At 39.9% G+C, this 24484-nt stretch overlaps 1 protein-coding gene across 1 annotated transcript in view; it reads right to left on the reverse strand.

Moving 5' to 3' along the window:
• Window positions 1–24484, reverse strand: part of LOC123986139 (glutamate receptor 2-like) — a 135779-nt gene that overhangs the window by 49215 nt on the left and 62080 nt on the right. The window contains exons 3-13 of the mRNA XM_046074279.1: window positions 23904–24143; window positions 22040–22161; window positions 21035–21109; window positions 20319–20372; window positions 19518–19676; window positions 17153–17320; window positions 15877–15981; window positions 15673–15780; window positions 15414–15477; window positions 14120–14262; window positions 1797–2012 (exon numbers count right to left, since the gene is read on the reverse strand). Of these exons, the coding sequence (XP_045930235.1) occupies window positions 1797–2012; window positions 14120–14262; window positions 15414–15477; window positions 15673–15780; window positions 15877–15981; window positions 17153–17320; window positions 19518–19676; window positions 20319–20372; window positions 21035–21109; window positions 22040–22161; window positions 23904–24143 (1454 nt within the window). The remainder of the gene's footprint in view (window positions 1–1796; window positions 2013–14119; window positions 14263–15413; window positions 15478–15672; window positions 15781–15876; window positions 15982–17152; window positions 17321–19517; window positions 19677–20318; window positions 20373–21034; window positions 21110–22039; window positions 22162–23903; window positions 24144–24484) is intronic.

The following is a 24484-nucleotide window of genomic DNA, read 5'->3' on the forward strand; positions in this document are numbered from 1 at the left end:
GTAGTCTTAACCAATTTTATAATAAACACTCAACACATCATAACAAATGAACAGCTGTAATGCCTCCTCTTCTCTTTCATTTCCTCTTACAGAGCTACCACTTTCCTACTTTCTGTTGTTCAGTGAGAAACGTGAGCTCCAGCTAGCATATTGGAGATCTATGAGATATTCTGGTTTTGAACTGCCCGTGGGAGGAATGTACATGTAAAAATCTGTACATTCTTGATTAAAAGTCATGTGAAATCTCTTTTATCTTTCGTCTCCTCAATTCGGGTGTGTTTCCAAAACGTCTCTGGTGAATCTCGCGGACTCGACTCGCAAGCATCGGTATGCGCAGATTTGATTGGCTGAGCAGCGTCACATGAGACGATTGGAGCACATGCGATTGGTCTGTGAGTGTCCTGGTCCTCTAAACCAGTACAGTAAATGCTAGAAAAGCTGCGCGGGTTAAAATAGAAACGCTCCGTCACGAGGTAGTAAGTCTCAATAATAAATGGGCTGTAGGTCGGCGGTCAGGAGAGGACAGCGGTCCGCCTATTAGTGACCTCTGTTCTAAAGTAATACAAGATAGCATCTCTCTCTCTGTGTTTCTCTGCAGGTGTAAATTGTGACCTTTGTATCTTCTTCACTCACGGCAATGTGCCCGGAAGAAAATGGATATTTGACGGTGCTCGGCCCCGGCCATTGGTCGTGGCCGATTAAGCTAAAAACTGGCCTATTCCCGTCCCCAGCCAATCGATCAGTGCATCTCTAGTTTACAGGAGTACAAAACCTGTTAATTCTGTTCTTGAAGTGTACCAGATGTATGTATTTAACTTTATCCAAAGGCAGACTAGGAGTCAATGGACAGCCAGAGATCAGGGGTGACATATCTGACATCACAGATTTCGAACAGATATGTGTTATCATCTCAGCCACATATACAATCAGCTGTTATCATGTGGCCATACATAACATAATCATAACTGGGCCAGTTCCATACAATCATGAAGACTGTGAGAGGTGACAAAGCTCTGAAAGTGCTAGTAAGTGGACCCTGAGTAGGTATTACTTTGTCACACAATTTATGGAGAGATTTTGGTCTTGTAATTCCAGGTTATTACGGGATGACCATAACAATAAGTATAAAACGTTATGAATACGCTCAGATGCCTTGATTTGAAGTATAGAATGTGGGAGTCTTGTGTATGGACCTGCATCAAAACATATACTTAATGGACTGGATGTAATCTTCTTACAAGCTGTCTAAGGCTTTGTTGCAGGCTGCAGGCCAATCAGATTTGTTTCTCAAATCAGATCTTTAAGACTGTCCGTGCTGTTATTTGCAAGTGATCAGATAGGATTTGTGTGTCCAGATATCACCAACCTATCTCCATGGGTGGCTTTGGTAATGACGTAGGCGTCAGTACCTATGTATGCTTCCAACTAGGAAGTATTAGAAATGGAGATCCGTCATTTCACCCTCCAAACAATCGCGCTGTCAAGTGCAGGAAAATCGGATTTGGGCTGGCAGTCTGAACAAGGCCTAAACTTTTTAGGCCCATTTTAATGTGATTTCATCTATTTTATGTCCATGTGATGGAACATATACTCTTCAATGGCAATCAGTACAGCTGTCTCCACGGACATGCTGTGTGCATTACTGGGATCTTAATCTTATTTTTAGGCTTCAATTACACTTAGCACATTTTATGCAGAACATTCATGCATGCCTATAATACACCCACATAAAGGAACCTCTGATAGCCATGGTACCTGAAAGGAAAAAAACTATACACATAAACAGAATGACTTACCAGAAAGAGTACAACACTGACTCCTATATAGGCAAAGACAATGCACATCCAGATTTCATAGGCCAGTGGGTCCAGAAAAGAGAAGACTCCTGGTTTGGATTTCTGTGGCTTTTTGATCATGATGGAGATTCCCAAAGACATGAAGGGCTTTGAGAAATCTATCACCTCTTCACGAACAAGAGTGATCGTCAGGGGAGCGACTGCTATATCTGCTTTCTGTTGGAGAGACAGACAGAATGAAATACTGTTTCAAAGAGCAGAAAGAAAACATGCAAGACACTTTTGTGGCATGAGGTCCCTCCCACTGTGCAACTATTTTTTAATAACTGACACCAGGGTCTGAAATGTTTTTGTCTGCCAAATTCAGCTCAGGAATAACATTCAGCTCATTTAGGCATCATTTAAAGTTAATGTTGTCATTAAATGTTCAATATATTTATACCCCACCTTATTTAACAACCAATTTCAACTGAAGATGCACGATCAATCCAATATTATTACTGTATATGTCAGCCATGATAAGAAGGAAGGAGGTTAGAAAGGGACAGAGTAAAATGGGTTGCTGTGGGTGGTGGTGATGGCACAATGTAATAAGACACATACCTTTGGTGTCAGAGACGCGGGTTAAATTCCCCACTGTGACCCATCCACCATTGTGTCTCTGAGCAAGACACTAAACCCTAGTTGCTCCAGAGGCGTGCGGCCTCTGACATAAATAGCAATTAGTAAGTCGCTTTGGATAAAAGTGTCAGCTAAATGAATAAATGTAAATGTGATACTAATCAAATTTCAGAGAAAGTTAAGTGGAGTGTCATGGCATTAAATAGTATCATATAATATCATCAGGTAGGCCTACCTACAGACCACAAGAAAAACAAAGTTCACCAAAGTGTATTATAACATTACAGTAAGCGCTCAACACAAAATCCACAATTCACCACCAGTCCTTATCTCAGTTCAAATCTCTACAAGATTACATCTCTCAACAAAAATATCCTTTTCTGGATCCCAGAAAGAGGAGTTTGGTTTGAAACACTGTGTCACAGATATTCACTGAGCTGACTGACGGCTGCATGTGCGTGGCGCATGTGCCGATCGCCACAATGTGCTAACTACATGTGTCTTTCTGTTATGCATTTTCTCTGTCCGCCAAAGTGGCGGATAGCCCGACGATTTCAACCGCCACCACCAACATTTTACCCGCAGGTCGCAGGTGCTAATTTCATTCTCTGTGTGACACTAAAGTTTCTGCAGTGTCAGGTTCTGTCAAGCCTGAGGGCATTGTCAAAGAAGTCACAGTACATCGTAACATGCGAAGTTGCTTCCTCTGCAGACTGCTTTACTTCCGCAGCCTTTTGCGATTACAAAATCTCGTTTTATCATATTGCGATAATATCGCAAATGCAATTAATCCTTTAGCCCTACTACACACAATTGTTTTGTGTTAACCTTTAATTGTAATAAATGACATGAGAGCACACTGTTTAATAATGGAATTTGTTTTTATCTGTTTTAAAGTCTCCAGGATAAGCACACCAACATGCATATCGTCACTTGTTTTATTTTTGGTAATTTGTTTTGTAGTGTGTTAAAAATATTGTTGTTTTTTTTATTTTAGTATTATTATTTTTGATATTGTTAATATTATATTTATGTCACTTACCACTTTACTTTATTCCATGCTATCCACTTACTGCTGTAATGTTGAAATTTCTCACCTGTGAGACAAATAAAGGCTGATCTTATCTTATCTCTTAAGTAAATCTCATGTGTGGACTCACATTCCCTGAGAAAACATGAGAGCACATTTTTGGGTTGACTTTGATTTGATTTTTTGCATTACAGTGATCTTGTTTGAACTGTTGTGTGAAACATGATGACCACCATATCTTGGACATGTACAGAATCAATGATTCACAGAATCGGCGGTCACTGTGTGTGTGTGAGTGAGTGTGAGTGAGTGAGTGAGTGAGAGAGACACTGAGAGAGAGAGAGCGCTTTGTTTCTTTATTTACATTGTTATTATATTGTATTGGGAGCACATGTTGCTGACTCATCACAATCCATCTGTCTTCATTGTTTTTCATCTTGATTCAAGGCATCGTCTGTATGTATATCATTTATTTGAAAACAAACATTTGGGGGGGCTGGGGTTCAGGGAGAGCAGACACCATTTCCGGTAGCGGAAAGTAACAACAAGTTATTATGTAAAATTGGCCTTAACTTTTTTTATAGCCTACTAAAAGTTCTTAAACCTCATAACTGCCACACCGCCATTGTCATCACTCAGTTTAGAGTGTTCCCACAGAGCTGAGGGCTTCATTTTGTTTTCCCTTTGATGTTGGGTGAAACAGGGTGAAGCATTTCCCCATTAAGAGAGAAAAGCATTTATGCACAAGGCACAGCAGTATAACTTCATATTTAAATCTCTGGTTCCTTCTTTTTAACATAGTTTCTAACAAGAACAAAATGGTAATAAAACTCAAAATTGAAGTGGCGAGAGCAACTAAGTTATCAAAGATTATTAAACTAAACAGAGCAACAACTTTGACGTTTTGGGGTAACTTGCCGGGTGAGGTCGGTTACCATGGTTACTTGCCCTTCTGGTCTTCCTGCAGAGTGTCCGTAGTGACACCTTTACGGCGGGAATGGTCGCATGTTCCCAGAATAAACAGTTTTTAAGGCTAGCGTGTCCGTTTGAGTCTCAAAGGCCAAATCTTGGGATGAGCGCCCCCATAACTAATATCACCTTCTCTTAGAGAGAGACAAAGAGAGAGAGTTGGGTTCTTCCTTTTGGCATAAAATAATTAAATGACCACTGGCTGGTTCACTACATGGTTATTGATCACTTTCTCGTTTGTGTTCATTAAAAGCTTTGTCTTTATCTATTGTTTCTCTAAATGCCAGGGGACTAAGACAGATTTGTGAAAGAAAAGCCTTAGTTTTATTTGCCAAACAACTTCAGGCAGATTTGTTTTAAGTTTTTTTCAAGAGCGCCATTCCTCTGTTGATGTCAATTTTTGAAAATCTCAGCAGCTGGCATAACCACGCTTAAAAATACTTTCACTGGTGATGTCCTACATTCAATGGGCACAAATCTAATAATTAGCTGTAGCTCTCACACTTTTATTGTTGTTGTCTTTATTATTATTATATATATCTCGATTTTTGGAACCTATCTTCTGCTGTACTTTTATTGTTGATACTGACACTAATGTTTGATTTTTTTTATGCATTTACAATGAATGGGTTTCTATGGGAGTAGAGACTCAACTTTCTTCCACCCTACTCTGATATACGAGCTTACTGCTCAGACATATGTGCAACTACAGACTGCATATGAGCTTTAAACAGAAGAAGATGTAGTTTAGTAGATAATTACTTCTAAATTGAGGGGTTTTACAGCTTTTTGGAGATTTTATCAGTGTGTCACATGTGCAGCTAGAGTGTAGAGGACAGTATTTGGTAGACCATAATTTTTTTTTAAACTGCTGCCAGTCAAGCATATTTATGTCCAAGCACAAAAAAGGAATCAAAATGTAGCTTAAAGCATTTTCTCTCTGAAAATCAAACCTAACATCTTACTCAGTGGAGGTTTAGATTTTTTAGATCTAAACCTTAATTGATATGTAACTCAGGTCTCATTCATGCCTGTAATTATGCAGACTGAGTTCTCCCCCCTGTCACCAATTCTTTACCTTGCAAAATCTTCCTTCCAGCTTTAAGTGTGGACACATGATGTCTATTTTTATGCTCAGCTACTCAAGCACTTACTAAAAATACCAAAATGACAGCTGAAATAATTTTTTTTTTTTAAGGCAAATGCACTTTTATATCAAAAAAACATCAAATTGTGCCGCTTGTCAGTGTGGTTAAATAGCTCAACTGGTTACGCATCAGTCTCCATAGCAGCACTTTTTAGTCGAGAGGTATATAATATACTAACTTAGGTTGTCCCTGGTAGAATTATTTCTGATGCTTTTCTTTCAGTTACTTATTTAAATTAATTGTTATTATTCCAGCTCTCGTGGCTGTGCTGTGTTTCATTTTTCTCTTAGTTGTCTTACTATGTCAGCTGTTTATTGCTGCTGTTTGGCTGGTTGTCTTTTACTATTATTATTATTTTTTGTTTGTTTGTTGTTTTTCTCCTCCCCAAGCCCTCCTCTCTGTTCTATTGCAGGTTTCGTTGCTTTCTGCAATTGGTGTTTCCCTCTGCTATTCCCTGTTGTCCCCACCTTCCATCCCCCTTCTCTCACAGGTGTTGTTGTCCTTTCTCTGTGCTGTCTGTTTGTGCCCCCCCATCCCCGTGTCTGCCCCCCTGTCCGGCCCGGTGACAAATCAATACATAATTAAATAAATAATAAAACAGACAAAGGAGTATATTAATACTGCCTTGTTAAAGTAAAGCACAATATGGTATCCAGCTCATCATACTCTATACCAGGCTGCTGGGCAGGACAGGTTTTAACAAAAAAAAAAATGGAGATCTTGAATAGTTGACTCTACTAGTTCTGTGTCTGTGAATCCCTGTACTGACAATCCAGGATATTGATTGATCAGTCTTTAATTTTGTACCATTTTCGGTGGTTATCAAGCCCTAAAATCCTTACACTCTAGAAAAACCTCAGGACCTGACCTTATTGATCCTTATTTTTTGAAATTGGCAGCTGCTTTTGTAGCATTGCCTCTTACATATCTTTTTAACCTTACAGTGGAAAATAAGGAAATTCCTAGGATATGGAAATCAGCTTTTGTTCTCCCTTTATTAAAAGGGGGTGACCCAGCTATTTTAAATAATTACAGGCCAATATTTAACTTATCAATATTAGCTAAAATTCTTGAAGGACTTGTGAGTGATTAACTGAGGGATGCAAATGTCGTTTTATCTACATATCAATCAGGCCACAATGAAGGTGGAAAATGACGTTTTGGTTGCAACTGTCCAAAGCTTTCAATTCCGTTGATCATGAAGTTTTAAAACTTAGACTTATTAACTCAGGACTTTCAGAGCAAGCAGTTGTTTGGTTCTCAAACTGCCTTAGCAATAGGTCTCAGTGTATTAGATATGATGGTCTATGTTCCAATAATGTATCAGTCAATAAGGGTGTTCCACAGGGCTCTGTATTAGGTCCACTTTTATTGACTTTTATGTTTATATAAACAATATGGGTCAGAAAGTGTCAAATGCTAATTTTCATTTTATGCCGATGATACTGTGATATATTGCTGTGCATTCATGCAGAGAGGAGATCGAATGGAACCAACCAACATGCTGTAGGACTGCACGGAGTGTTAAAAAGACGCATGGCATCGTCGGTTTCAGGGATAGAGCAGGTGCCATACAAACAAATACCGCGGAAGAACAAGACTGTTAAAAGCTGCAACAGCGGTGTGATCAGCAGTGTGCAGACTGTGCAGGTCTGATATGTCTACAAAGAGGCAAAATGCTGTGACGGACATTTTTACCAGAGATTATGGCTGCTGTCAAACCAGTTTGGAGTTGTGTTGGATATTTGGCTTGGTTTTTCACTTCGCTGGTACAATGATAAGTATAAAGCTTGATAGTTGATTCTAGGCTCTTTCCTGCAGCTTGTTATGGACTTGAAAGGAAAAGGGCATGTGGAAAGTATTGCATGGTTTGCATGAGATAGTGTACGTTGTGAAATAAGTTATATGCTGATGCTTAAATGAGCTAAATGTATTGATGCATGTGTTGTTGGTCTGTGGTTGCTTAATGTACTTTTCTGTGAAATAAGGATGCATTTTCTTTTCTGGGTTTATTTAAAGGTTTTTCACCTAATGGCTAATGGCAAATAACTGATGATGAATTGCACTGATGGGAACTTCAAGATAACAATGAACTACTGGATCTGCACAATAAAAAGCTGTGCAGTCATTAAGTGGAATCAAGTTAAAAATCTTCAAGTAGACGTATAAATCTCTTTCAAGTGGAGAAGCTGCACATATCTGGATGGAGAACTTGATCAACATGGAGAGAGAAAGGGAAAAAGTTTGCAAGAAAAAAATTTAAAGAATGGAAAAAACAGAAGAGGAAAAATAAGAAGACGAGGAGAGAAAAGGGTGATTCAGAGACATTCTTGTGGCGTTTTTTGAGAGCAGCGAGTATGAGAGATGAGTTTCTGAGCCTGACGGATTTCATTCTGATGATGATGAGGATTACCTACACAAAAGAGAACCATTTGACGACAGGTAAGCATATTTATTTTATAAAAACCTTGTTTGCAATGAGACATGTTAGGCTTAGCTTAACTGTGACCATCTTGGCAAAAATAAACTGTCTGTGCTGCTTTGTCTTTCAGTAAGTTAGTCATGAACTTTGACAGCCCCTTTAGTAAAGTTACTTTGTATAAAAGTTATTTTCTTGTGTAAAACTGGGATACACTTACAAATAGTAACATTATAGGCATGTAGGCTGTTCTAAGTGATCTCATTTTGATAACTAATGTGACATTTCTTCACCTCCATTCACAAACTGAATAACATCTCTTGTAGTGATGAGTCAATATGTTTTGGCCATTGACTATTTTATCATATTGTTTATACTTATACAGATGTGACTTCATATGATTTTATTTATTTATGTTCAGTACATTTACACGGAAGAAGATTAGCTGAAGGAAAATCTGTCAAAGCCTCACACATCCTCCACATTCTTGTTAGGTGTAAATTGATGTGTGTGTGAGGGGATGTGGAGGAAGAAAAGAGGTGTAAACTTCATTCTTTCAATGAAATTGATAATGCAAGTCCTAATTTGTTGTTTTTTCAGAGAGGATTCACAGCTGCCAGGACAGTGAAACACAGGCAGCATCACCTGTGCCTGCCACAAGGTCACCACCAGCCCCCCAACAGCAACCTGCACCCCCATCTACACAACAGCCAGCTCTACTGTCTTGGAAGATGGACAAAGACCCAGACATCGCTCCTTGTCTCAAGGTTTCAACCAGCTTGAACACGGCTACAGCTCAAAACATGAACATGAAGTAAATATTGTAAATAGTGGGTCTTTTCTATTTTTTAATATATAGTTAATCTTTGGGTTACCAAAAAAATATTGTTGAAAAGCATTTTCTAAAAAACCCTGTATCAATTTGGATTATTTCCCCATTATATTTTCTCTCGCTTTGTTGGTCTAAACTTAATTTTAAACTTTCTGTAAAACTGTCCACATTCCACAAACAGGTCCTGTTTACAAACACAATTTCTCAACTCACAGGTATCTTATTTGGAATAACAGAGATATTTTATATAAAAACAAATCACTTTTTTGAGAATAGGGTACAGACAACATTCTGCTGGTGAACGAGCTATTCAATGGTGAGGGGCGTTTTTCTTAACATACAATATTCCATTGACGTCGAAAGAATTTGCAGTTGTACTTGACACCATTCCTTCAGGCACAATAATGCTTTTTAGAAATATGGACAGACCTCCTTCTACTTCCATCTCCCTCCCCAGTGTGGCTGAATCACCAGTTGGAAAAATCTGTTTGTCTCAACAACCTCAAAATAATAAGAACATTCGTGCCTTGTTTCAGAAGAAATCTATTCCACATCTTATATCATATTGGAACCCATTTGTAAATTACATTGACTGGAAAAAGTTTGGATGATTTCTCACAAATACCTGATTGTAAACAAGGTGGAGGAAGTGTTGTTTAGAATAATTCACAGATATTACAGTTAATCACTACATGGTTAAATGTAAAAGAGACATCAATACATACTTCTTTCTTTCTGTGAAGACAACCCACAAACTATTTAGCACCTTTTTTGGCACTGTTTACACACCAGAACATTTTGGCAGAACTGCAGCTGATTCATCATTGACCATATTTATAGAGATTTTACATTAATGTGGGAGAATGCGGTACTTTTATTCATTCTAATGGCAAAATTTCTACATCCATAAATGCAAATTCAGCAGTAAAAACCTAACTTTTTTCCCATGATGTGCATTATGTCAATTTGGTTTCCAAATCCACCAACAAAAAAACAAAAAGGCTGGGAGAACTGTCAACATATGGTCCCCTGTTCATAATATAGGCTACCCCAGGCAAAGTTTATTTTATAAAATTTGTATCTTTTATAATTGTATGCTGTTATGTATACCTCTTTATACCATGTGAACTGTTTTCCTCTGTTGGCAAAAAACAAACAAACGTCACAGCATTGGTGACTGTGTCGTTGACGTGTCAGTTACTTATTCAGTTCAAAGTGGCTGACTTCCGGTTGGGTTTAAGGTATAGTTCTCAAAAAACTGCTTCCTGTTTCATGACAAATAATTGCTCACCAAGGCAAAAGCATTGACAATAACTCACAAGCTTCATAATGCAACATATTAAGGCCTTATAGCTGCAGAATTTTGAGATGGGTGTGAGCCATTGAGCCAATTTTTCACAACCGCGCCCCCAAACCATATAAGACAATAGTTGCGTTTGACGTCATGCAGCACTGCGCAGCACTGACTTAACGTGATGCCTGCTGGACTTAACATAAGGCAGGCTGGTTAGAAATTGTGTCAGACTTTCAGGTGGCGCTGCAAAAGGTCTCCATGTCACATGATATTAAAACCTTGCGGGAGCAAGGTGGCTGCAGGCGCCGGCGGCCACAGTTGCTTTTCTCTGGCTGCACAACGTTGGAACCACACTTTTGCCTGGTCTCGCGGCATTTTTCTTTGCAAATGCAGCGAGATCAGTCATTGATCTCAGCTCACAGTAAGCTCAAGCAGGTAGATTGTGTCTGACTTGACGGCACCATTTTTATTCCCCGCCCCTGCAGTCGCATGCAGCTCACGTTAGACTATCAAGTTACTGAAAGTCAGCCGCAGTCATCTCGAATGCACCTAATTAAAGACACACCTTCTGACGTGTGTGCCAAGTCTCGTGAGGTTTAGAGCATCCCTCGACATGTGAAGGCTATTTAGGGGGAGCTATAGAGCCAAAGTGCAACCCCCAATCCCAAACATGACATCATATTGAAACATTATCAGTTTAAGTGTGGCTGCAAAGTTTTGTCCTTGTCATCCTAATGCTGACAAACATCTGTTTGAAAAAATTTTTTAAATGACGCAGGAAGTGCAAAATAGCTGACTTCCTGTTGAGCAAAATCTCCTAAGAGAAACAAAACGTGTTTTTTATAATGACAGCAATAGTCACACCAAATATCATAAAGATCAAAGAAACTTTGTCCAAAACATTGTGTGTGTTTAGTGGCGCTATTGAGCCCTCTCGCCACGCTCGACCCCAGTCACCGCAGAACTTTTCCCACCAGACCTGAGGTGTGTGCAAATTTTTCTGAGGATTCGAGTATGCTAAGACCATGAAAAATGAGTTTCCCGGGGAGAAAAAAAAATCTGAGCAAAAACAAAACCTTGATCTTGCACTTTCGCGCTCGGGCCCTAATTAAAGCAGAAAGTAGCGTTGAACAGGCCCTCGCCTCTACACCGCAGGCCTGCTGACACGGCTCTGAAGTTAACCCCTTAACGTTGATTGTCCTGAAATCGCATCACACCTCTTCCTTTCAGACTGCAGCTGAGATAACATATGTATTCCCCCAATGCGTTTTTGTGCATATTCGATACGTACCTAGGAACCTTTTAAATGCACTGGTTTCTCATTTGTGCCCGTTGTCGCTAATTTGCATCATACCTACATCCTACCTGAATTCATATATTTTCTATGTTCTATAGACAAATTTACAATTTCCACTTAATTTAACATCAGCTTGAAAGCAAATAATTTTTTATTGTAAATAAATTCTAGTGAGTAGTAGTCAGTGTTTAGCTTTACGCTCTGGACTGTGGAGTGTTATGCACAAGCTCTGGCATCCACGCTCTGGCGCGAATCAGTCCGTTGTTAGGAAAGACAACGAAATGTCTCTGAAGTCTTGCTTTTACAGAAGAGAAAAAATGGCTTTCATTTAATACTGTCTCTAAGGCCCCTTGCATTGAGTGAAAAGAAACAGAAAAAATTAGAATCAACAGTGAACAGTGAATTTGCTCATAAACTAGTCTAATGCAAGTTAGACTGTTTCATAAAAATAAAGACTGACATAGTATAGACCAGAAAAATTTGACAACTTTATCTTTTTTTAAATTCTATGTTACATTGGTAACCATTAGTAACATCAGTTACATTACAAACAGCCAAAAAAAGAAAAAAAATGGCTCATAATTTGTGGTTTGCTGCTGATATTATCTGATATTAGCTTTCAAGCTAAATGCGCATCATATAACGCTCGCCAAGCAGCTAGTCCGATATGCCCTTAAAAACACCGGTGGAAAAACAGTGAGCTGCAGCACACATCTCTCGTCTCCCTTCCAAACACTAGCTAGTCAGTGGACATAAAGTTGTGATGTAGAGATTATGCTTTTTGTCTTTTCCCCTCTCCTTTATTGACTTATATCTGTTTTTTGTGCATGTAACAGGTTTGCAAAGTCCAGCCCAAAGGGAGTTCCCATCTCCCACAGAAAGCTCTGCTCTGAACTGCTTGAAAACAGCTCGTTTGTAGTTCGGCCCTTCACTTCCTTTACTTGTGACATCACAATGAAAACGCGTCATAAAGCTTGCCAAGCGGCTAGCGGGGTCAGACACGCCCTCAAACCAAGCTAGTCTGAGCGGAGGCCCTTTGGCTCGCCTCGCCTTTGTTTGGGTTTCCATTGTAGAAATGTTGTACCTGTACCTGCTTCCAGGTACTTTTTTTCGTATCACCTCACCTCCATCCAGGTTCCAAGCCAGCTGAAGGAAACTAAAATGTAACGTGAAAACACGACAGACTGCTGATTGGTCAGAGAGAATCACTATTCACTGCATCATCATTGCTGCACCAGACAGCCAGCAACAGAAAGTTTTCGTATGTAATTTCATCACTAAATCCACTTCTGAGAAGTTTTGAGGTGAGAAATCAGCTGTGTAGATTTCCAATATTGACAGAAGAAGTGATGGCGGAACAAAAATGTGCTTGAATAATTTCAGAGTTGAGGAGCTCCGCAAGTGGCTGCGGGGGAAGCCTGTGCCGACCCACAGGAGGAGCGTGTGAGGCCGGCCAGCCGCCCGCTCACAGAGCCCTCTGCTCCCGCCGTCACACAGACCGCTGCAGCAACAACGGCAGAGGAAAACACAGCTGGAAGGTTGAAATGTTTTAACTTCAAAAAGAGAAAGCTGTGTGGATCGCTGGTGTGTGTGTGTCGCATTGAACATTACGTCGCGGCAGTTGTGTGTGGCGTCGCTATGACTACAAGCTACGTACTATCTCTGGGTACTGTCTGCAATAGAAAACGGAGCAGGGCCAAGTAGAGTGGAGTCTGTCGATTTGCGCTATGGTAGCATTTTTCGGCAAGGCAGCATAGATCGTCAGAACACCGGCAACAGTTCAACGTTTAGTCCTAATGGTAAGATGTGGAACAATGATGTTGTGTGGTTGTGGACTTGTGAGTAATTTATACCATCTGCTCGGTTACGGTCGCAGTCTGAAGCGGCTTTGATTTGGATCACACTACCTTGTTTCTTACGACCCGCCCTTCTCTGCTTCTGATTGGCTAGTAGTCCTTACTTAAGTAAGATGCATCACTCTGTAGCTCAAGAGCGGAGCGTAGAACACATAGGGTGAAAAGAGGAGCTGCAGCAATGTGCAGTATGAGAAAAATATGGTGTTTTTTGAAATTTAAACCATGTAAACCTGTTCTGGTACAACCCCTAATTAAGATTTTGAACCTGAAAATGAGCATATTACCACCTCTTTAAACTTTATGAATGAAAGATCATTTTGTTACAGATGAATAACTCACCACTCTGAAACTCTTGCTCCAGTTTAATGTTGCCAAGCTGGTCGGCAACATGTAGCCTGCAGCTGAACTGAAGCTGTTTACAGTCTTCTCACTAACCCACCCTTCTCTGTTTCTGATTGGCTAGTAGTCCTAAACCAGGAACTGCGCATGTGCACCTCCCAACAAAGACCATTTAGAGACAAGATGTATCACTCCATAGCTAAAACGAAGCCTTCAACACAGGGTGAAAAGAGGAGCTACAGCAATGTGCAGTATGACAAAAAATATGGTGTTTTTTTTTAATTAAACCATGTAAACCTGTTCTGGTAGAACCCCTAAATAGGATTTTGTACCTGAAAATGAGCATAAAACCACCTCTTTAAGGGTGAAAAGGAGTGGAATCTCTCTTGGACATGGCATTAGCCAACGGAGAAAGTCCGGTTAACCAAAAGCTACAACCCTCACTGCTACTTGGAACAGTAGCAAAACTGAATTTTCATTAAACATGATATTACTGTGTGTATATTCAGAAATCTTACCCCATACACCAGCTCTCCCACCATACCATTCCAGATCTTGGTTTCTGCATCTCTTGCTCCGTATTTGCCATCTCCCACAATCCTCAGCTGGTAGCGTATACCACAGTGCTTTGCAATCTCCGCGGCCAAGTCAACACAATAACCTAACATCAGTCAAAAAAACCCCAAAGAGACACATCAGAAGTGCTAGACAAACGTCCTACAATAACAACAGAATGTGGAACTGAAGTGTGAAATTAGGGCTGGATGAATAAATAAAAAGTAATCGAAACCGAGATTCAGAACCTCTAACTGACAACAACCTGTCGTTTATTTTGTTCTTTTAATCCTGTTAATATTTCCCCACTGTGTGTGTTCATGTTGAGGTGCGTGTTTAGTCAAATGACTCCGCCCCGTCCAGTCCTGCTCAGCTTCCAGACCGGAGTTTGAAGCACAGGGAGATGCTAGCTAGCACTAACCACCTTCATTTCTCGGCAGTTCGGGAAACAACAGACATTTTGACCATCACTTTCTCAGATTCGCTCACCCACACGATGTACACACACACATTGCAATTGCCCTTAAAAAAACCCTGACTTCAGTGCACTTATAAAAGCACCTGTCACGTCGATGTCCTAGAATGAGAAGAGGAAGCAAGCCAAGCGCTGGGTGTTGCCGTGCTCACACTACAGTTGAAACTCATTACTTGCGCATTGATATTAATAATCGTGAAATATTCGTAGCAGCGTTCATAATTTACCAGTGGCGGTGCACCGAATAAAAGGGGAATACACCTCTTTTGACATCTGTCAATCAAAACAAAATATCCCACCTTTCATAGTTCAGCATATTGACAAACCTTGGCAGTGAACTATGAGGGCAAACTAAACAAAAACAAAATAATCGTAATCGAGGTCAAATGTTAAATTAATTGTGATTTTGATCATCCAGCCCTATGTGGAATACTTCAAAAATTGCACATATAAATAATCAGCAGGTACCCACTAAAGAATTACTGGGTATGGTCGTGACATACATTTTTAAAAAGTGTGTTATGAACATATTCTGTCTGAGTATTGTGTGCAAGAATTGTATGAAGATGCACATTAGTTTTGAAGCTGTATGATGGTCCTACATTAAATGGCGGCATTAGCATTGTTGTTATTTATGACCCTATATATAGAGTTAACCATAAAATACAACAATGCTACTCAAAGCACCTTTTCATAGCTTTAATAAACACATAAGTAAATGAAATAAAAAAGAATATATTGACTATCATTAAACAAACACACAATGCTGTATATAAACATACCTTCATAACGGTCATTGTCTTGAAACAGCTCTGCATTCTTTTTCAGCATCACATAGGGGGCTTCCTGCATTTACACACAAAAACTGTTAGGGTGATTCTCCTGCCATATATTTTCTGTTAGTAGCTGCTCATGTCTGAGCTCTGTTTATACTGAAATCCTCCCACCAGCTTGTGTATCTTAGCTCATTTCCACTGTCACTGTTACATTAGTAGAAGTTTGCATATTCATGGTGACAATATCACTTCATTTATTAATTACCAGTATAGTTGTAACGATGACGGTCTTGTTTTCCATTCCCATGGTGTCGTTAGGGTAAAGATCTGACTTTGTCACCACCATCTTATCCACCTCATTCCAATAGCCAATCTAAGAACAGACACCAAACACGGTTAGGTCAAATATCTCCACCTAGCCACATAACTACATGCTGTGGTCATGATGGCAAACTGATTCTTGACTTACCTTTACAGGTCCGTTGTTCTTCAGTTCCATGATTGTCACTGAGTAGTTGATTCTCTTCCCGTATTGGTCAAACTGAATGTTCCCTGTTAAACCATCTACACGCACCTACACACACATACATTTTTACTTGAAATGTGTAGTGAAAGTATTAGGTTTCAAGTGATGTCTTGCATGCCTACACCCTACATCTAAATGGATTTAAAGAAAAACTCCATAAGAACCATATTTTACTCATGACCTAATTTTGCATTAACAAGTAGTCACGTTACTAATATTTTACAAAAATTCCCTGTCAAAAATTCCCTGTTAAAGATCCTCCTAAATATTACACACTGGACCTTTAAAACACACATTAAGCTCTTCGATAGGAATCAAGGTCATTTGTGAGTTGTAGTCCCTTCATGCTATACACAAACATAACAAATATACAAATACTGAAATTTTGAAATAAAATAAATAAAACAATATTTGCACCCAGAAAGTAATCATTCTATAGTGAATTTTCTGAATTTGCGTCAGTGTAATGTAGTGTAACTGTAATGTGTAGTGTATGTAGTGTTGATAATATGGTCAGCATCACAAAAGAAAACATTGACCAAGTTTGCGCATCAAGCATTACTGATGGAAACAAAGAGTCTGCCTCCCTTCTTCTTGACATCGGCCAGTTGAGCCGTTTAAAGTGCAACTTCGCAGTTGCCCGGAAGGATTGCACTGCAGCGTGCACGCTCAATGCTTGACCAATTTTTTTAAAAACTGTCAAATCAGACACTTAAGACACAAAAAAATTAGAAAATAGAGTCCAGGTTGAAAAATGGTGAAGTTACCCTTTAAATGGCACAGTTGGAGAGATGGAGCCCAGCCTTCCTAATGACATTACTTCGCTGCAATGCTAGGTGAAGACACTAGCCACCCAGAATGAGTTACTAGAAAACAAATTTCAGGTCACTGGTTTACCAGAGAGACCAGAAAGCTGCAACACAACTTCTGTGTCCAGTCTGCTGCCTAGAGCATTCAATGGCCCTGCTGCTGGACAGGGCCAACAGAGCGCTATAACTAGTGCCCAGAGAGGGAGACCCTGCTTTTGTTTGCCAGAGCCCTCATCGGTACCCCGCCTTACATCCTGAACTTCTGAGCTTTTCAACAGCAGTGCAGTCTCTGTTTTCAGTTTCGTTTTCCATAGTCACCCTCACAAAAACTAACTAACTGCTATCAGCTTGAATAGAACTGAATCAGTCTGTCTGTAAATCTTAGTAAGGAGTGTCTAATCCATGGTTACCTGTTTGAGGGCACGTTCAATCTCCACCCCCTGAGCCCAGGGCACTGCTGGATTGGCCAGACAGTCCCCACTGTTGCCACGACGACTCATGTCTATTCTCTGCTTGTGAAGGAAGCGAAACGCCTCAGTCATTACGTGGACAGCATCATAGGTGAGGGCTGAGGTATACTGAAAGACAGAAACATTATTAAAATTACCACAAGAAGCACATATATAAGGGCTGGGCTGAGACAGACATGTTGACATGTCATCCCACACACCTGCTGTGTGGTTATTGTAGGATAGGACCTTTGGTTCAGTTCATCTAAACTATTATTCACTGTGTGCCAAGTCGCTCATTATTACAAAAACATGTTGAATGGCCAAAAGCCAAAACCAAAAGATTAAGAAATACTTTATTGGTCCCTTGGGGGAAATAGCCTTATGTTAGAGTTGCTCCCATTCTACAATAGAAATATACTGTATATATAAACATATTAAAGGGCCCTATTTTAATTTTGCAAGCTCCCACAGGGATTCAGTCTGGCTGGACTAATATTGCTGATAAAAGCCCCCTGACAATCACTGACTTCCCATTGGAACACATTTATGGTAGAAACATAAATAACTAAACATTTTTTGGCAAATAAACATAAGCCTTGGTGAAACAGTTTGTCAAGAACAAAGATGTAAGTCAGTGTGACTGTTAAATGTGAAGTTTGAATGCTAAATTTCCCCAGAAATAAGTCTTCCCTATTACGGTGCTTTTAGCATGTTATTGTAGCCTGATGAGGAAATTATTACAGATTTTTTGATTACACAGGGCTAAAATGTAGTTTCCAGTGGCCACTAACGGTGCAGTTTTAAGATTGCAACTAGGTGTACTCGTACGTATGCTCGCTTGAACTCGTCAACGAGCATAATCTAAAACGAAACTGCTTTCATACAGAGATCCCACAATAAACACGGAAACACCGGCATGCTGGCTGTGGCTTTTATTCAGGCTCTGTTACTTCAACGTTCAAACTCATACAGCGCAGCGAGTCGCATATTGGCACAATGCTCCTGGAAAAAAAGGCAGTGTGACAGCGGCTACAGACAGACAGGGAGACAGCTTCACACAAAACTCAGGTATACTCCCACTGCCCCGTTACAGTAATAGTTTTATCAGCTGCGGGTTGAACTCTTGTTTCATACTCATCTTTTGATCTTAAACCCAAATGTCTTCAGTGAACAACAAGGAATTCCAATACTTTTGGAGGTGAGTGTAATACCGGTGGTACAAAGGAGTCGGCGAGCTAACATGACTCTCTCCGTGTTTCTCCAGCCTTTCTGATGTTTACTGTTTTCACCCGACGTCATATGATTCTCGTTTGGCCTGACAGGCTTCATCGCATAAACCTTTATAGTTGTTTTGTATCCTTACATGGAGTTTATGTTGGCATTTGTGTTGTGTTGGGAGCCGGCTGTCGTTAGCTGTGCTGTTGTTGCTGTAATCGGAGAGGCTCGGGAGTGGGCACGGGGCTACATCCTGACCCGGTGCCTTCACATTAAAAGCAGAATAGTGGCTGTTCCAAGCAACAAAGAACACAGGTGTGTGCTTCATTTCTAAGTGAGGTTAGAGCCCATTGACAAAATTAATAAGTGATTTCATTGACAAACTACATATAACCCTTTAATATTTGTACGACTTTATTGTTAAAATACCTTGTAATTAGACATAGTTTGGACAACTTACAATTGGTTTACGGATTCTGAAAGCTGAAGACCCCATGTTTTCAAAACAGTAGGCTATAACATTCATATCTTCTAACAATAAACCAGCTTCTGTAGTGATTTTTCATAACTATGCTACAGGGGACCTGGTACAGAGTCAGTTGGGCTAAATTTGTATTTTTATTGCTGTGGTTTGCTATTTAGTGTGCTCTTGTTGCTAAAATCACCAAAGTAGCAGATAAGTCACACTGCAGCCCGATGTAGTTCTGAGACGTCTATTCTCAGCGCAAACTCTGAGACCCAGTTTCCATCAAAATACCAACAACCTGCTTTGTGCTGTTTAATTTCCACCTGTGCATCAGATATCAAAAGGTCAGAGCGCTGCTTGCAACCAGGTTCAATAGGCTCCAAAAAGAAGTTCATGTCATGTGGAAAACATAGAATTTTATGGCAAATGTCACTAAGTTATTCACAACAAAAGAGTATGTACTAGTGTGCTGGTAATGCACAGAGAGTTGAGTAAACTCAATATTAGCATGATTATGTTATTCTGATCCCTGGACTAGCTTCTGGTAACCTGAATCCTCCTCACACAGCATTCTTCAATCCTAGAACAACTTAAGATCATTTAAATTAGCCTATGAACTAATGTTGAACGTGCAAATCTTACTCTGATCCGTGTATCGGCTCCTGGATACTCCTTCTCTTCCAGAGCCTCCCATCGTTGGTCAAACTTTGCCACCACAGGATCATCAAAATCTACTATCTGAAACCCAGACACATTCGCACCTCCATACTGGATTTTAGAGAGGTCGCCATCTACAAAACCCTGGAACAAGATAAACAACATGAACACCAAAAAAACATTTTTAATTGATGACTTTGTCCTATTTTATTCTGTGCCAGGATCTGATGGAGCCTCAGACCATGCAGTGCATGTAGTCTGTCTCCAGAAATTTGACCAACATATACCTGGAGTAGGAGTGTACTGGTATATGTGTTCTAAATATCATAGTGAAAACACTACAAATAACCTCTATTAACATTACCATCTCTCTTTATTATAACAGCACAATGCTCCTGTTATCATGGGCAGTTTGATTTTGTATGCCCTTCTCTGGTCAAATCAGATCAACTACAGAACAACCATAAGCAAGCCTGTGAAAGAAAATTAGCAGGAAATATGTAGGCTTCTTTTCCCTTTTTGATGAAGCTGACCCACCTACAGCCCATTTTCACTGCCTGTGCCCCTGTTAGCTGCCTGGCAGATTACCTGTCCTCCTGTTGCAGCTTGATTGGATGTGACTGCGTGCTCTGCCAGCCAGCAGGTTGATGACTGTAAATCTGCTATTTGACACCGAATCTAACAACATGCTTTTAACAATATCTGGCCTTGTATTCATTTCTTTATTTTTCAGCCATACGTAAGCAGTGTTTGGTCAGGATAAACCAGACACAGAAAGTGACTCACCAAGTTAGCAATGATATAGTGGTATCCTTTCACATGCCTCCCTATAGTGATCACCTGATGGGAAAAGAGTAAAGTCAGTAAATATCAAGGACAGATGTACTAAGACTGTAATGAAAATTAAATGCATTGCTGTGTTTTTTTTACTTTTGCTTGTCTATTGTAGCTGTCCTGTGAAAACCATGCATCTCCAAATGTCTACTTAAGCTACATAACAGTTTTCATCATATGCTTATATTGGACAATACTATGCAGTTTCCCGGAAGCAGGTACAAGTTTTCCACAATGGAAAACCAAACAAAGGCAAGTAGAGTCGAGCCGAGTCGAGCTGGTACTATGCAGTGGAAAAGGGGCCAGTAAGGAAACAGGCCGAACTTAAAGTATATTAAGCCATGTGAATATTTTGTACATTGCTCGCTGTTAATAAAAAGTAATGAAGTAAGATAGAGAAATTAAAAGACAGATGAAGAGAAAAAAGGAAAGATAGCCAGATTGCATTATATGGCATTTAAAAGCGGAGTATTCCAGCAACAATAAGGTCTGTGCCAGATGACCTTAGCCGACATCTGGAAATGGTATTGTATTTGACAGACATAATATACTGCAAAGGATGGGTCTGTAGCATGTTGAAGGGGCAGAAGGAGCTTTCTTGGTTATGGATGGATATTATTTCTTATATTGGTAGTAGTAGTTGTACTAGTGACAAAACTGGAATCCACCTGTTCCATGATATCTTTGACTTTGTCTTGCTCACAATCCAGGATGATGCGTCGCTCCTTACGGATCTCCAGGTCCTAAAAAACAGATCAATATTTAACAGTATTCAACATCAGAGTTCTTAATGTTGTGCTGTCTGCAGCGTGAAGTGTAGCTCTGCAAACAACATGTGCACCAAGCTGTGGGAGGAGAGGTATAAAAGAGCGTGTCATCTAGCTGCACACAGCATACTACTCGCCACTGTAGTCTAGGTCAGTGACAAACTGTGAAAGCTGTACCTGAGATTTTGTGCTATTTTTATTACTTTAACATGGTGGCCCCGAGATCTCAACACATGCAAATTACAAAAACATCTTTATCAATTTGACAACATATATGCAGCATTTAGAAAACACACAGTAAATATAGAAAACACAACCAAATACAAAGAGTGCTGCATCACAGATAACTGTCTAAACTCCAATGCAAAGGACCAACTTCAATAACTTAACAGTCACAAACCATGGCAACAACAAGCGTGTCCCAGCCATGTTCAGCACTTTTTAGTCTGTGCTAGTTGCAGTGTTTGGTGGTGTTTTCTGTTTTTGCAGTGCTAAACATTGGTGTTTTCAATTTGATGAAGATGTTTCCTTAATTTACTTGTGTTTTGTCTATTTGTATTTGTTTTATTAAGTTGTAGTGCACTGAGCTCTCAGGGTCGCTGTACTTAAATTGTTAGGTAGATGCAGCAATACAGACTTCCCTAAATTCCCAGAAACCAAAAACAGAGAAAGTCCCATTTCTCACTACTAAAAGTTGGAAGTCCATTCTGTCACCGATGGCATTACACTAGTGAGCTTGAGATGTCACTGTCATGACTGAACTGTGGAATACTGTATATTGTAGAGGGCAGGAGACGCACCACCCTTTTCACCATAATGCATGTTTTTGTGTATGTTGGTGTTTCTAAAAATGTACCGTGCATAGAGACCTATCAGGGTGCAGTGCATGTAACAGAATATCAATACCTGAAACAGGGAGCGGTAAGCTTCGTCTTTCCTCTCATCTTTCAGGTTTCCTACATTTATTGCCGTAACGACCCATTTTTTTTCTGCTGCAGTGTCCAATATTACCTGAAGAGTAGAAAGACCTGCACACACACAAACAGACACACTGCTATGAAAGTCAGATATGACATATTAAATGAAAACAGCCATACCGCATCTTTTTCACTAGCTACTTGCTCCAATACTGGAAGTCTATGTGTCGGTGAATATTCTCAGCCATCCAGTTTAAAGGGTACCTAGAAGAGGCCCCCTCAACAGTGCAACAACTGACAAGCGGTCAGTGCCACTGTATCAGATAAAGGGTCTATGTCATCCATGCTTCCTATTTAAACCAATTCAATCTGCATGACATAGATTGAGCCCTTCAGTCATAACACCCGAGTCTGAGTTCTTCCTCCTGCTGCCTTCATATTATTCCCACAAGCTTTCTACAGTATGTTTTAAATTGCATTACATCACACTTCTTGACAATAGTCAATACCTCTCTTATATTAGTCAATTTCCCCAAAACACTGAAAACAGCAGTGATCAAGCCTCTTAAAAAAATAACATTAGACTCCTCAATTGGCTGCTCACAAGTCTAAAAGGAGACCTATTATGCTTTTCCACATTTTATGACTTATCTACAATGTTATAATGCTGGATGTTTATGTTAAACATGGCCAAAGTTTCAAAACATGAGGTTAAAGAATTTATAGGAAATCACTATGAGCAAAAACCTCAGGTTTCCTCCAGTTCTGAACGCTCTGTTTTCAACAGCTTTTTCTACCAAGGGCTCCGTTCTACGAAATACCAAGCCAGACGGATCCGGTGTTCCATATATGGTCATGTGCTCCCACACTAACGGCATGGCGACACTCAGTCTGCCTGTTCCGCCCAGCAACAACAACAGCCTGGGGCGAGTTCAGCGCAAACAAAACATTTTTTTCAACGGAAACGGTGGTTCCCTGAACACTCTGTTGTATACGCAAGTGCACTGCATTTTCCTGCCTTTTTAACACTGTTGTGTTTACAAACTTGTTGCCGCTGATTGGTAACACCTGAGACACGCCCACCAAACGGGATGAAACATACGGGCTTCGAGGTATGTTGCAAGGAAACATGTCGTTCAATCAGAAAACGTTGCAAACCAGTGCAAAACGTTTTGAGATTGAACTCGCCCCTGGTAACATGCTTCAGGTCTTGTCCAATCAGAAGACATTGGGCTTTGAGAGGGGGGGCCTTAAAGAGACAGGAGCATCTACAGCTTTTTCAGACAGAGGGTGAAATGAAGGCCTACATGAAGAGTCAGTGTAAGAAATAAATATATTTTTCTGAACTTTGAATCATGCAAAGCTGTCATACAGCAATATAATAGGTCTCCTTTAAACCACGTCTATTTAAAAACAGAGAATGATTGACACACTTTACATCACAAAATTATTGGACAGACTTAAAAACTGGGTGGGACTCTGGCATAGCCCTTCAATGGTTTAAATCTGCAGGGTGGAGACTATTTTGTGTCACTTGGTAATTACAAATCTGAACAAACAGCAATGACATGAAATTTTTCAACATGTATACGCTCCCACCAGTTCACATTCAGGAAAACAACAACATATCCTATCAAATTTCCTAAATTTCTAAACCCACAACAGAACTAGAATCAGTCTAATACCACCTTAAAAATGGTAAATGGTCTATACGTGTATAGCCACTCAATACCTATCTTGGGTCTTTACAAAACAAAATGAAGGGATCCTTTAATTGCAGTTGTGTTAGAAGTTAAGCAGCAGCAACACTAAAATCACATGCTCTATGTGCTAAATAATGAGATGCTTTTTACCTCGATCACTGTCGTATAGATAGGCAAACTTTTCCCATTTGTAGTACTCTACTAATGAAACTAGCGGGCCCTTGATGTCCGGCCTCATCTGGAGAACAAACTGATTCATTCCTTCTGCTGGGAAAGAAGGTGTGATGAACGAGACATGAAGTGTCTCGCAGAAGGATGTGATGGTGTTTACCGACTTCTTGTCGTAGAAGCCAAAAATGGCATAGACACCTCGAGAGAACTGGGAACAAACTAGGAGAAAGAGAGAGAGAGAGAGAGAGAGAGAGAGAAACCTTTTAAGAAAACATTAAAAAGATACAGACAAACAGAGAGGATAGACACAAGAGGCAGGCAGGATTTAGGTAAAATCCTAAGAAGTGACAAAGGAAGGATGTTAACACTTGTGATAACACTTACCTGGTTAAACCTTTGGCTATCTATAATAGCATTTAGGCAGTAATGCAGCTAATGATTATGCAGATTGTACAGCTGCTGATGATCATTAGGGTTGAATATCATTGACATACAGTTCATCTGTGTATATTTAAATAAGTGTGAATGAATCAGGATGCAAATCTGTAAATGAAAACAGA

This window comes from Micropterus dolomieu, linkage group LG01 (assembly GCF_021292245.1).
Source record: "Micropterus dolomieu isolate WLL.071019.BEF.003 ecotype Adirondacks linkage group LG01, ASM2129224v1, whole genome shotgun sequence".
NCBI lineage: Eukaryota > Metazoa > Chordata > Actinopteri > Centrarchiformes > Centrarchidae > Micropterus > Micropterus dolomieu.